The sequence below is a fragment of the Terrapene carolina genome, unplaced genomic scaffold (assembly GCF_002925995.2).
Source record: "Terrapene carolina triunguis isolate 2854851 unplaced genomic scaffold, T_m_triunguis-2.0 Scaffold93, whole genome shotgun sequence".
NCBI lineage: Eukaryota > Metazoa > Chordata > Testudines > Emydidae > Terrapene > Terrapene triunguis.
The window spans coordinates 21926902-21942350 of record NW_020664444.1 but is presented as its reverse complement, the minus strand read 5'-3'; the positions used below and the strand labels follow the sequence as shown (position 1 = coordinate 21942350).

At 41.6% G+C, this 15449-nt stretch overlaps 1 protein-coding gene across 2 annotated transcripts in view; it reads left to right on the top strand.

The window, feature by feature from the left end:
* The window catches only part of PARN (poly(A)-specific ribonuclease), a 160807-nt gene that overhangs the window by 61556 nt on the left and 83802 nt on the right, over positions 1–15449 (top strand). For both annotated transcript variants that reach the window (XM_026650747.1, XM_026650748.1), the window contains one exon: positions 6831–6905. In XM_026650747.1, coding sequence (XP_026506532.1) covers positions 6831–6905 — 75 coding nt within the window. The remainder of the gene's footprint in view (positions 1–6830; positions 6906–15449) is intronic.

Sequence of the window (15449 nt, the reverse complement as noted above, 5' to 3'; positions counted from 1 at the left end):
CACGCTCCTCTCCTCTGTGCCGGGAAGCCCTCGCGCTGTGGAACTTCTGCGTAGAGCACTCGATACACCTGCAGGCGTCATACCTCGCAGGAGTGCAGCATGAGCTGGCGGACGTCTCAGCCAGACCTTCCATGGCCACGAGTGGTCCCTCTGGCCGGACGTGGTGAGCTCAATCTTTTTGTCTTTGGGGATCTCCCCAGATAGACCTGTTCGCCACTTGCGGCAACAGGAAATGTCAGCTATTCTGCTCCCTCATGAGTCAGTCCAGGGTCCATCGCAGATGCCTTCCTCCTCCTGTGGGGGGGCAGCCTGCTCTATGCTTTTCCACCAATTCTGCTTGTCTGCAAGGTGTTCCTCAAGATCCACAGGGACTTGGGCCCGAGTCATACTGATAGTGCCGGCGTGGCCGCGCCCCGCTGGTCCCGGATCTGATCACACAGGACCATGGCCGACTCCGGCACTCTAATCTAGAGTCGCTCCACCTCATGGCCTGGATGCTCAGTGGCTAAACACCGTGGAACTGTCCTGCTTGGATCAACTCAGACAAGTCCTCTTTGGTAGTAGAAAGCCCTCCACCAGGGCAACGTGCCTTGCCAAGTGGAAACTGTTCTCCATCTGGGCAGTCAGTCGACGTTGCTCACCCCCATACCGTTCATACTGGACTACCTCCTTCACCTAAAACAACAAAACCTGTCCCTGTCATCCGTAAGGGTCCACTTAGCTGCCATCTCCGCCTTCCATCCGGGCACAGGCGGCTTCTTGGTCTTCACAGATCCTCTAGTCAATCATTTCCTCAAGGGCCTGGACAGGCTCTTCCTGCAGACACATCAGCCTGTCCCGGCATGGGACCTTAATCTAGTCCTTTCCAGACTTACGGGCCCTCCATTTGAACCACTGGCGACGTGTTCCCTGCTCTATCTCTCGTACAAGGTCGCGTTCGTGGCAATTACCTTGGCTAGACAGGTATCGGAGCTCAGGCCCCTCACGTCCGAGGCCCTTTACACAGTTTTTCATAAGGACAAGGTCCAACTCGGACATCACCCGGTCTTTCTCCCTAAGGTTGTCTCCCAGTTTCACATGGGCCAGGACATCTTCCTCCCAGTGTTTTATCCCAAGCCACACTCCTCCGATACGGAGCACAGGCTGCACTCACTGGATGTACGTAGGGCCCTAGCTTTCTACATAGGACTAAGTTGTTCCGGAAGTCCGTCCAACTCTTTGTGGCCGTGGTGGACAGAATGAAAGGTCTCCCTATCTCTTCTCAACGCATCTCGTCTTCGATCACATCCTGCATTCGGGAGTATTACGGCCTGGCGAGGGTGCCCGCCCTGCCGATTACTGCCCACTCTACCAGGGCCCAGGCCTCCTTGGCGGTGTTCCTGGCGCAAGTCCCCACCCAGGAAATCTGCAGGGCGGCTCTGTGGTCCTTGATGCATACGACGCACTATGCAATTACACAACAGGCCAGAGACGATGTGGCCTTTGGACGTGCTGTGCTCCAATCAGTGCATGACTCCGACCCCACCTCCTGAGCTTTGGCTTGTGAGTCACCTGGTTGAAATGGACATGAATAATCACTCGAAGAAGAAAAACGGTTACTCATTTTCTCTTAACTGTTCTTGGAGATGCATTGTTCATGTCCATTCCAATACCCATCCTCCTACCCCTCTGTTGGAATAGCCGGCAAGAAGGAACTGAGGAGTTGGAGGTTCGGCAGGGCCCTGTATTGGGCGCCATGAAGGTGCCACTCCAGGGGGCGCCCAGGCCGACCCTACGGCCACTGTTAAGGGAAAAATTTTCCGGCTGGCCTGCACGCGGTGAGCACACACCTGGTTGGAATGGACATGAACAACACGTCTCAAAGAACAACAGTTACGAGAAAGTGAGTAACTGTTTTTTACTGCACAGGTGAGTAACTGCCTCTTCTTTGTTTCTGGAAGTATACACGTTTCCATTTAGCCGTATTAAAACATGTATTGTTTGCTTCTGCCCAGTTTACCAAGCGGTCTAGATTGCTCTGTATCAGTGACCAATCCTCTTCATTATTTATCACTCCTCCTGTTACTGTTGTCATGATTTTAACATGTTTCGTACTGCATTTTTTTAACGAGTTTTCTTACCCTGGCTAAATGATATTTTTAAAACTTTCATAATGAGTGCTGGTTAGAACCCAAAGAAATCTCGGCACAGGACTGTGAAATCCCTTAAAACATTATTTTTACCTCTTTAGCTTGAAATAGTATTAAATATTCAACAGTGTCATTTGATGACAAATGTGATATACTTAACCAAGGTTTTATGCTGAATTCATAGCCTTTGTTTAGTCCTTGCTAATTATAGGTAACTTAGACTCAAAGTATTGTCAAACTATTGCCAAACTCTTCCTTTTTTTTTTAAATTCACCAGAATGAGTGAGTTGGACTTAATCAGACTTAACATAGCATTTTGCTAGTGAAAGAGAATCATTTAGTTGGGGAGGAAAAGTGGATGCTAATCTGTTTTCATTGTCTAAGCTTGGTGATGTTCAAAATGTGAAATGCACAAATAACACTGGATTTTTTAAAATTCAGTTTTAATAATTCAGGTGTTACATAGATAAGAGTTTGACTTCTTAAAGTCACTTTAAACCAACATTTGAAACATATATTGAAAAACCTTATGTACACCTGCACACCTATACTTCATATTCCACGTTGCTTGGTTGTAACACCACTGTTGCTTGAGCATTTGTCTTCAAGGTTTACTAATTATGATAGTGTTTTAATGTCTGTCATAAAATTAATATTTAATCTAACTTGCATTTTAAAAATAAAAATGGTATTTTAAGGTGAACTACCCAGTTTTTTTTATTTTATTTTATTTTTTTAAACCCTTCTAGTATAGTAATATGTACTAAATACCTCCCATATACTCTGGAGGAATTCAGCATGTATTAAAGAAATTTTAGGAAAGGTTATACAGGTCACCGTGAAAATTTTCCATTCTGTTTGTACTCTGAGCATTTCTGGCCTTTCCGTTCCTTTCCCAACTGAAGATAGATTTCTTGACCACCCCTTCTAGCTGTTCTTGCTATCTTTGTACTCTGTCCTCTAGCCAGAAAGTTGAAATGTATCGTTTCTATTAACTGTTCTCAGTTACATTAGCTGGCAAATGCTGTACAAGTACCTGCACTAACCCCCTGCCCACAAGATAAAGACTTAAACTGTTTCCACTGTCCAAAAGTGTCAGGTGAACAGGTGTCCAAAAGTTGCTTGCAGCTTCAGGGTGACCTATATAGTACTCAGCCAATCTTTAATATGAAAACAGGGAGAGTCTTAGCATATCCTTCCATACATATTGTTTGAATAATGTATAATTCACTTAGGCATTATAGTGCAATGTGCTGTCCCAAAAGATAATTCCCGTATTTTCAGTTGTCACATAATTTTAATTTAAGGAAAATAAATTTAAAAACTAAAATATTGAAACCAAATATTAACATGGCAGCTTTTCCTCAGAAATGGCGGATTTAAGTCTCATCTCCTGACATTTGGATAAAATAAATTCTAACAACACTTAAAAGTTAAGCTGTAAACTTTTTTTAATGAGGGGAAAAATCTGTTTGACAACTTGTGACCTTGTAGGCTAGGCTAAAATGTCACTTCTTAGATTGTAGAAGACAGTTGGCCTGTATTAGATGTCTCAAAACTGAGAACTCTCTTTGGCTCAACCCTCTCCTGCTAGTGTTCTGTACTCTAGTGAATGTCAAATATTTGGCTTGGTATTGCAGTATGTAAGTTGGCATCCAGCTGTGTTTTTGCTAAATACTGTACTTGCAGCACAGCTGTCTATTTTTCAGACATCTATTATCCTTTCACCATCCTCATGAAATATACAATATTTGTAAAATTTATCGAGAATGCTTGCCAGATTTGCTGGATGACCTAGCTTACTATTCTCTCCTGCTTCTATGAGCCTATTTCTCTTCCGTTAACATGCTTTTAATCAAAGGTCAGCTCAAATATGAGCAAACTTCTTTTGCATGGACTCTCTGATCAGCATGAGGAATTGCATAAGAATTCCTTTTGGGGTTCGCTCACTTTGGATTGCAGATTTTTATGTTCATGCCTCAAAATAATAATTAACCTAGTATCTCTTAACATCCCTCGTACTAATGGATTAAAAATGGTGAAATGAGCAAGTATCAAGGAAAATGAGTACCAGTTGGATCAGAATCAAGTAGTGAAGGGTAGAACTGTAGAATGGCAAATGCAAGAAGACTTGAAAGATGCGACATGACCATCCAACTGGATGCCAATGAAACAAGTTAATATGAATTCATCGTAATTAAATCATATTGGAAAAAAAAGATGGTGCATTACATAATCAGTACAGTAAACTGTTTTAAGATCTGTTTGGAGCAGGGTTAAAGTGGCCAGGAAAAGGTTTCTTCTGTCTAGTGTGAGGTTAACAGATCATTACCAGATGCATATTGTGCACTCACCTCTCTACTCTTTTGCCTGACTCTGAATCCTTATACACCGCTACCTCGATATAATGCGACCCGATATAACACGAATTCAAATATAACACGGTAAAGCAGTACTCCGGGGGGGGGGGGGGAGGGCTGCGCACTATGGTGGATCAAAGCAAGTTCAATATAATGCGGTTTCACAATAACGCGGTAAGCTTTTTGGCTCCCGAGGACAGCGTTATATCGAGGTAGAGGTGTACTCAAAGAACTGTTATGCCACCTGCAAGGCTAGTAGCATAATTTTCCCCACTGTACTGAATCTCTTCCCCACAGGAGGGCAGGGATCCACATTCCTAAAACATCCTAGACTATTAGAATAATGGAGAAGATTGAATCTCTTGAAATGCGATGTAGTATAAACATAACTTCAGAGAGCTTGCGCTTAAGTGATAAACTTTATTTACAGGATGATTGAGCTTTCTGTTATGAAAGCTCAGTGGGCTGTCAGAAACCATATTGAATCAATTATGTTTCTTGGGGTCTTCAGATTATTGTAATTTACATCCTGAACACCTGGCCCACTCAGAGGTACAGTACTTAACTTGCAAACTAGAGAATAAAAAGTTCAGGATGTTTAATCATAGCAAAGAAGAGCATCACTTTATTATCTGACTAAGCTTCAAAAAGCATTCTGTAACCTATCTGAATAGGATGGAAAGCTAAAATTATTAAACTAACTTACACTTGGAATCAGAGTTTCTATCAGTAATGATCTGAGAAGATTGTTAATTTGTGGTTGAGATTTAATTGAGACAAACTTTGTCTGTTTGGGCATGCTATATTTTGCTGTTTCTAGTTGCATGCCTCAAGGCCTACTTTGGAATTGGATTTGTAGTTGTAAATTGAGCTAGGCTGGCAGAAGCACTCCTATGCTAGTATAAACTGTGTCTACAGTAGGAGGGTTTGCTGGTATAGCTATGCCAGCAAAAGTTTTCTAGGGTGGAAACGGCCTTAAACAACCTTCAGGTTCAGGTCTATGGTCTTGGACAAACTCAATTACACAAATGTATTTCTACTCAGAGCTGTTTGTCTAGTCTGCAAGACTTTCTTACCCCTCCTTTGGGACAGCAAGATCCCAACAGAGACAACATGATGGTGACCCATTATATAAACAGAGGGGTGCAAGATATTCCCCCTTATATCATGAAGCAGTTTATTTTGTGAGAATGGTGCATTCTTCATTAAAGCAACCCAATAGCTCTTTATTTCACCTGAGATTTTAATGTGCTGCTGCTGTTGTTTTTAATGGACCCTTCTTTTGAATCTTTCATCATATTTGCTATATTATCTCTCTGTAAGCAACATTTTTAGTGGCTATCACTTTAGCTAACAATGAATGAAAAACAGGCTTTGGTGATGGCCCCCTGCCCTGATATGCTGTATTCCATAAGGACAGAGTTATAATTAGGCTGTACCTGTAGCTTTTACCAAAAAAATTCAGATTATCATTTAAGTTAGTTTATACATCTGCCAGTATTTTTCCCAAGCTGCCTGACTCTCCCACAGAGACTAAGTTTTATACACATAAATAAGAGGACAAGGCTCTAATAACATTATTTAAAACAGTCATTCTGAAACTCTTGCAGGCTTGTGGTAGCTTTTGCTAATAAATCCAAGGAATGATCTGTTGCCACCTAGACGCTCTCAAAGTAGGTTTCAGTTTGTATTTAAGTTTCTTACATTTTGAGCAAAGTAATCCTCCCTTTTCAAGCTAGTGCAGGTACTCCTATGGCTCATTTTAGGGGAATCTCTATTTCTGAGAAGTAGAGCAGTTAGAGTTTTGCTCATATATTTACCAATCACTACTCCATTGTAGGAGCTTCTAGATCAAATTAGGCAGGTCTGTCTTAGTTGTTTTTTAGATAGAAGTCTTATCACCCAGCTCCTTGGGTTAACTGCTGGTCAGTCACTAATAGCGGTATGCAGGTGGACAAATGCTTGCAGAGGTTACCTAACTTACAGTAAGTGGAGTGGTGGTTTAGAGATGCTTTTGTCCACGTGGATACTATGACCCATCCTCCTTCCCCACTTGTAACTAAGTCTTCTACCTGGATGCCTATATTACTGAAGGAAATGAGTGGAGGTTGAGGATGCTCAGTGCTTCATGCCCACTCATGGTTAAAAGATTCTGGGCTCGTGTATGTGAGGTGTACGCATTACAGTAAGATCCAAGTGGACATAATCATCTCAAACTCTAGTTACTAGAAGGCCTGTGACTTTATCCATCCCATGGCACATCAGTACATGGAGTGAACCTGTTAGATTATGTGAAATGTCATAACTGTTGTGATGATTCTTGTTTTATCTGCATTTTTAGGTAATATTCAGGTATCTTGGATTGATGATACATCAGCATTTGTGTCACTTAGCCAGCCAGAACAAGTACAAATAGGTAAGTGTTACTGGAATCATCTCATTGTAAGGTTTGCCTGTTGGCACAATAAACAGACATTGAAAGGGTTGCTACTGTCTCTTCTAAAATTCCTCAGTCCATAATTTCCTTCTAGCTGGAAAAAAGTAGGAATTTCATTTGCCACTATGTTTCTCTTAATAAGCCACTGTCACTTTGTATCAACCATTTATCTTTATGTATGAGTACCATTGACATAACAGCAATACAAACAGGTATGGGAATTTTGTTGAGCTATTAGAGACAGTTGAGGTAGACAGGGATTCAGAACTAATTTGTTCTCCTGCCCAGATTGCTTCCTGAGCATCATAAAAGAAGCCAGCAGAATGGGTAGGTTCCAAGGGGCAAAGAACTGTGAAGTCAAGCAGTATTATGCAGAGGATAACCAGGCTGTTGTAGCCCCAATGCATGTGTTGGGTTTATAGGCTTCACTGCAACAAGTTGAGTAGTTCTTGTAGTAAAACATATTGAAACTCCACGTTTTCCCTATCCACATTGCTACCTGCATATTCTAGAACTGGAAGGGACCTCGAGAGGTCATCTAGTCCAGTCCCCTGCACTTGTGGCAGGACTAATTATCTAGACAATTCCTGACAGGTGTTTGTCTAACCTGCTCTTAAAAATCTCCAACGATGGAGATTCCACAACCTCCCTAGACAATTTATTCCAGTGCTTAACCACCCTAACAGTTAGGAAGTTTTTCCTAATGTCCAACCTAAACCTCCCTTGCTGCAATTTAAGCCCATTGCTGCTGCTTCTATCCTCAGAGGTTAAGAAGAAGAATTTTTCTTCCTCCTCCTTGTAACAACCTTTTAGATACTTCAAAAATTGTCCCTTGTCTTCTTTTTCAGACTAAACAAACTCAATTCCCTGGCTCCCAGTTTCTTTTCTCCTCCTCTTTCTCTCCCCTTCCTCACCAAGCCTACCAAATGGTAGTCTCTGTAGAGCAAAATTGTGAAGGTTTTCACTAGCTGTCTGTGTCCCCAATTACCTTTAAGGTGTGACATATCTGCTTAGATTTGTTTCATGATCTACCAAAGGCATCAGCAGTACAGAGTACCCTTCTGTCTTTATTGTAGAAGAGGACTAAATCATTTTAGGAAAGATGAAAATTAGTTTTTACTTACTTTGGGCTGCCAATATTTGAAAATTCACATGCTTAAAACATGATTCTGTCTGTGTTCCATCTCTACTTGAGTGCTTGTGTAAGTCCACTTTCTAGCGTGAGCATCTTAAGTTTGTTTAGCTCTTACTTATCGTACTAAATACTTAGTGAGCTTTGCCAAGCTGCTCACTATTGCTGACTTTCCTTGGTGCCAAAGAGTAGATTGGCTTATTACCAAAACCAAGTTTTGCAAAGGCATTTTCTCATCAGTAGCTTGTTCAAGAAAACATCAAATGATCTTAAAGCAAGAACACAAAGGCTGTGTACAGCTGAATAGGTAGAAATATGCCTAAATACTTCAGATGGCAAACTTCATTCACTTTAAATCAAATTCAGGTATTAAATCTAACTTTCTCTAATAGTATAACTGTATTATGGTAGTTGGTTGAGATATTACAAACAGAACACTTTATTGTGTTATGCAATTTGTAGCACTGTTCTGAAATGCTACGTGACAGTCATAGCCTAATATCATAGGTTGTTTTCCCTTTTGACAATCATTCAGGGAACTCGCCAACTCACCTGTGGAGTAAATCCATGGAGTCTAGTGAAAGAGATGAGGGGAGGTATCCGTGGTCACAAATCTCCAAACAGTTGAGTTGTTGAATGCATTTTTCTCTGAGTAGTTACTGATTCTGACACAGAAAATAGAAAACAGACTCATAATCCTATTGGACAGAATACTTTATATTAATGTTTAAACATTGTAACCTTACTTAATCCTCATTCCAATTTCATACTGATAAGTAGTCAATGACCTTCTTTAAAACACTGACCTCTAGACACACACAAGGCCCCAATAGGGAAATTACTGCTCACTATGAGAAGTGGAATGAGAGCACTGTTTACTTACAAAAGCTTAAAAAAAAAAAAATTCAGAAAATAAAGTGGCTAAGTGGCTCATTCTTGAGTGAATTTAAAAAATTGACTGCATATACATATGCTTGCTTTGGGAATCAAAATACATTAATTTACATTTTACAGTTCACTGCTACCATATAGTAAACCTAAGTTAAGATGCATCTCAACTGGGTAGCTAATTCAAACTATCAAGTTAGTGACCCTGAGAAGGGTGTAAATCAGTGCTTCTCAAGCTGTGGCCCACCGGCTGTTTGTGGCCCAATCAGCACACAGCTGCAGCCCATGTGACATCCGTAGGACCATATAGGTAGTATGTATATTGTGTGGATGCAGCCCACATAACACATGGAGAGCTGCATATGTGATCCACAGTGGTACATAGGTTGAGAACTACTGGTGTAAATCACTTTAATCAGGCAGAATTATTTTGTCTAGTGCCTAAAGAGAGTGAGTGAGTGAGTGTGTGTGTGTGAACTTTCATTCAAGTTCTTTGTGATTTTAGTTAACCAAGGTAATTGTAATCAGAAGTGTAAAACTAGGGCCTGTCTATGTAGTCCCTCAAAAGTATTCTGCACTATAAGCTGGCATGGTTAGTGGTCAGATAACTGGTCCCTGTCATTAAAGGGTTTACAGTGTTAGACGTGACATGTAGGGAATGATATTAGACAAGCAATAGTTCTAAAAACTTTAGCCATACCCAATATAAGGCTGTAAGATTACTACTTTACTTGCCTAGTATTCCATTTTATTTATTGGCTTATTGATTTTTTTTTTTCAGATGGTTAGGAACAAAACATTTCCCATGAAGACATTTGAAAACAAGTTTTCATTGAAAATTTTCTCAGTAAATCTCCTGGTTTTCATCAAAAAACTGACTAACTTGAGTTTTCAGTTTTTTGATGTAAACCCCCAAAATGTCATTAATTGGACATGTCCTGTGGGCATTTTTTTGACAAAAACCATTTGTCAAAAGTTTCAAATGAGAAATTTTGACCAGCTGCAGATGTTTGATTTATATCTTGCTTTGCATCATAGTTTGTGCTGCTTAAACTGTATTTACTGCAGAAAATAGCATCAGCATTAGCATGCTAATTAACTGGGCCTTGAAGAAGGCTGGATTGTATTTGGAGTCAAAGTGGTCATTTCAGGTGCAGTGAACAGAGCACACATCATAATGGTGAGAGGAGCTGATAGAGTAATGGGCTTAGTGTTGTGTGATGGGCAAAGAGACCATACATGTAGGCAGGATCAGAGCTGAACAGGACATTGAATTTGAGTTGACGGGATTGAGCCATATCTCATGTAAGAAAACTCCAAGGAATGAAGGACTCTGGGAGGAGAGTAGTGCTTACTGCTTTAGCTACAACTAATGTTAAATGATTTTAGCAGCTATGTTTTGAGTACAGTGTAGTGGTGAGATCCAGGTAGGCACCAGAGAAGGGTGGTGTGATAGTCCAGGTAGAGATTAACAAAGAATGGACATGTGTTTTTGCAATAGGGATGCAAAGGAGAAGGAGATTCTGAGATGTTAAAGGTTAGTTTTTAAATAATAAAGTTCGTTGGATTTGATTTGGTAGGTAAGTTTAGGATTGGAAATAGGCATTACATTTTTACAAGGTAAGACCTAATGGTTCATTTTAACTTAAGGGTATGTCTGCACTGGATCTGAAGGTGTAATTTCCAGCTTAGGTAGACCTACACAAGCTAGCTTCCATCTCCAACATCATCTCCAGGATACTGACAGATTCTGAGGATGGGATTTTCTTTCATTATCCCTTAATAATGATCAAAAGAAGAATTTGTGAAAATGCTTTTACAAACTTGTTAAATTGGTCCTGAAGTGGAATTTGACAGTTGACTTAACGTGCAAATTCACATCAGCAAGTCCATGCCTGTCAGTCAGTATGCAGGTGTCAAACACCAAGATGCAAAATTCATTGAGTTTTACATGAGAACCCCTCAAGCAGGACCATATGCAGAAAGCCTATAATAATGTAATAATAATTCATAACCACTGAAAATTTTACATTGAACTAATGCTATCCAACAGTTCAGAAGAGATGGGGGAGCAGCGGGAAATCTCAAAATTAATATAATCCTTGTATTTTAGTCTTTGTAGGTTGACTGTAAACAAATCTAAAAGGCCCTCTATGACTTCCTATGACTGACTTTTGTGGGCTGCCTGCAAATCTGTATAGTTCATCAAGGTGGTTGGTTGGAAGTGGGCAGGACTTTCAGTAAAGACAAGTTCTTCAAGTATGTCAGTGTGAAACATGCTGTAGGTGCACATGAGCCTCAAATGCATGAGACTGGATTTTTTTGGTTAGCAATGTCCATCGAAGCCACACGTGCCCTGTTCCACCTTGTGCTCCTATAGAAGGGCACAGAGGGCGTTCCTCTTACCACCCATTGCAGCAAGATGGAACCTAGCTGCTCTCTAACCTGCTAGATTTTACCTTAGGCTACATTTCTCCAGATTCTTCTGAGAAACTTTAGAACAACCTTTATTTTAATTTAGTCACCTTAGCCTGTTCAAACACTTGTTGGACTGCAAGTTGCTAATCAGATTTCCCTGTAAATCCTCTCTGAACAGGGATTTAGAAATGGCAGACTTCAAATTCTCCTTCCTCATCCCTCTTCAGGGACTCTTCTCACAAGAGCCTATTGCAAACGGAATTGGCCTTATTGCTTTGTCTAGTAGCCACAGAGGAGGTCTCCCAGGAATACAGTGAAGAGGCTTCTACTGATATTTCTTCATAATGAATAAAAATGGGGGCCGGAGGGAATCTTTGTCCTTTCTTAGGTCTGAAGAGACTGCACAAAGATATATATTCTGTCTCAGGTTCAGGACGGTAATACTTGTGTCCATCATTCCAAAACCACGACTCATTCGTGGCTCCTCATCCACCTGGCCCATAGGAAACACCAAAGCTTCACAGTGGGACCCAACCGCTATCAAAACAGAGTTCTGCCCTTGAGATGCTCAACAGCACAGATTTGTCGTTAGTTGGTGAAAACTCAAATGAAACTGAATCCACACCTACCAATATCTAGACTGGCAGATCAGAGGCAAGTCCTGGGAGAAGACTGAAATGCCCCAGATATCATGTCTTCTCCGTTTTTTCCTGTTTTAGGACTCATGGTGATCTATGAGAAGTCTATCATCTGCAGTGATGTGAGATGGAGTCTCCTCCTATTGGCAGAGGCAGTTTTGGTTTTCTGATCTCCTGCAGATGTGCAGTCAGTTTCCCCTACACCTTCCCACCTGTCTAGACCTACTATTGCAAAACTAGGGTCAAAATTACATCCAGGCCCTCAGACATTTTACCTGACAGGCTGGATGAGCAAGACTGACAGGTTCAGATGATTTTTTTTTACAAAGTTTGAAAGCTTCCACCAGAGACTTACCCCTGAAAGTGGAAAAGATTTTTCCGAATAGGCAGCCTGAAACAAAGTGAGCACAGTGGAGACCCTGATGATAAAGATTCTGGACAACATACTGCTGCTGAAGAAAGCAGGCCTAGCCTTTGTACTCTTAAAGTCCAACTGGCAGTGTGCAATGTCCTGATACTGTCATATTCTGTTTTTTCACATCCTGTGTTATCAAAATTCCTCAGGGGCCTTCATGTCTGCCTTCTGATTAGAGACCAAAGTCTCATGTGGGATCTCGATGTTGTCCTCTTAGAGCTCATGTAGGTTCCCTTTGAACCCTTATCAGGATGCTCATTGTACCACCCCACATTCAACTGTCTGAATCATAGCTATCATATCAGCATGGAGAGTCAGTGAAATGCAGGCCCTTGTGGCTGAACTGCCATACATATCGTTCCAGAGGTACAAGGAAGTGACGAAACCTCACCCTAAGTCTCCGAATTCCCGTTGAACTGTTTTATTACCTTACCAGTTATCTTATTGAAACCACATTCCTCACTGGGGGGGAAAAAAGAAGCTTCATGTACTGGATATGTCCAGGGCCCTGCTTTATTTCCTCAACAGAACCAAGCCTTTGAGATTCTCTCCCCGCCTCCTCATGGCCATATCTGGCACATCAAAAGGCAAAACCATCTCTTCATAGAGAACCTCAAAATGGTTCATACATTGTATTTTCACCTGCTATCAGTTGGCTGGGAAACCTCTCCTTCTGAATGTCAAGACACTCCACCAAGGCATACTTCAACACTTTCTGCCTCCTACAGAGGGAGCTGATCTTTTGAGGTCAGTAAGGTAGCCATGTGGAGCCAAACTACTGACATTTGTTGAGCATTATGCACTTGATATGGCTGTAATGGAAGATGCTAGTTTGGAAGAGTGGTACTCCAGTCGGTTTGACTGATACAACTGAGACTTCATACCCACCACCCGGGAAGGGTACTTCTTGCCAGTGATCTACAGTGAGATCCACACTGACATGTACTTGAAAAAAGAATGGTTACTTTACCTCACAATAACCGTGCTTCTCTGAGATGTTGTAGTCAATGGGGGTCTCATAACTCACCTCCATCCCCACTTCTCAAAGTCCTCCGCTACATGGGCTTTGAATTGTGAGGAAACTAAGAGGACTGCGGCCACTCCACCCTTTATGCCCTGATATGGGAGCACAGAGTATATGCAGCCTGGATAGATGCTGCTGCTATAAATAAATAAATTTGGTCTTGCTGAAGCGCATGGGATCCACACTGACTAAAATATCTTAATGAAGCACAGTTACTGTAGAATAAGTAATAGCTTTTTTTGTTCTGATTTAGAAATTTAATCAGGATTGAATATGGTAGTGTTGCCTTGACCTACAGTATACCATGAGACCGACAACACCATAAATGCTGGGTGGTTCAGGGTTTGAGACCTGAAAGACTTGCCAGTAAGAAATCTGAGGGTAAACTGCATGTGAAAGAATTTATAATACACACTTTTCTAGCACAATATGTTTTGTTTTAACTGGGTTTTAGTCAAGGCAGAAAATCCTCATCCTTTTTAAAATAACATTACCAAACACATACCGTATATACTCATTCATTAGCCCGTTCGTTTATAAGCCGACCCCCCCAAAATGGATAGGTAAAAATAGCAAAAACTGTATGACCCTTTCATAAGCCGACCCTATATTTCAGAGGTTGGAAAACTTTGGCTCCCGGCCCGTCAGGGGCCAATGGGACCTGTGGGAAGTGGCGCGTCATTGACTGGGAATGGTGAACCACGGCCACGGGGAGCTGAGAGGCTCCATGCCTGCAGACGCTCCAGGTAAACAAAACTACAATGTATTAGATCAGGGATTGGCAATGTTTGGCACACAGCCCGCCAGGGTAAGCAACCTTGTGGGCCAGGCCGGTTTGTTTACCTGCTGCGTCCACAGGTTCTGCCGATCACGGCTCCTACTGGCTGTGGTTCGCCGCTCCAGGCCAATGGGGGCGGCGGGAAACGGCACGAGCCGAGGGATGTGCTGGCTGCCGCTTCCTGCCACCCCCATTGGCCCGGAGCGGTGAACTGCGGCCAGTGGGAGCTGTGATTGGCCAAACCTGCGGACACGGCAGGTAGACAAACCGGCCCGGCCTGCCAGGGCGCTTACCCTGGCGGCCCGTGTGCCAAAGGTTGCCAATCCTTGTATTAGATATTCAATTAAATGATTCCATAGAGTTTAAAATCATCAAATTTTGGTGTAGACCCATTTATAGGCCGACCCCCGCTCTTTGATGTGTCACTCTTTTTACCAAAAATATTCGGCTTTTGAACGACTATATACGATAATATTTTAAAAGGTTTCAAGTCTCTTCGAGTTTTAATTTTGATACAGTGTGTATAATTAAAATGGGAGAAGGGATTTATAGTGTTTGCTTAGGTGCCTGTTAATCTGGAGAAATGTCATCAAGGTTGCCTGAAAGTACATTGCTTTCAGAATAAATGTTGAAGTGCTGCACATGTGAATAAAAGGTGTTTAGTTCATTTTCCTAAACATGGTAGTAAATGAAGTTTTGGGGTTCCATATTTCTTCTAGTCTCCCTGCTGCATTTTTCTTAACTGCCAGCTCTGTAAGCTCAACTTGGGATCTGAAAGTCAAGCTGGGTCCTCTTTCATTCACAGATCAAGGAAGATTCTGTAAGCAGAACATGACCATTTGAATGATGTGACCCTGTTTGGAATCTGCTTATCTTCTCATAGATATATTGGCTCTGCTGTGCTGATGGAAGTAAAATAAATGTAGCTTTTGAAGTGAGCAGAGTCCAGATCACACATAGACCAGGTCTATTGAATAAGGTGCCACTTTCACATAAATTCATTTATGCAGTCATCTACCCAGCATGCTGCAACTGTTACCACATAGATATAATTCAGTTTTCAAAAGTAATTCAGTGAAACTATGTAGTGGTTGGAGAGAGAACAAATTCTGACTTTCTCCTGTAGCAATTCCAGTTTAAACAGGTAGAAAATTCTCTTTGTGACTGGTAAGGGGCCATTGAAAACAAATATCTGAAATTTGTGGATAAGTGGCTGCAACTTTATTCAAC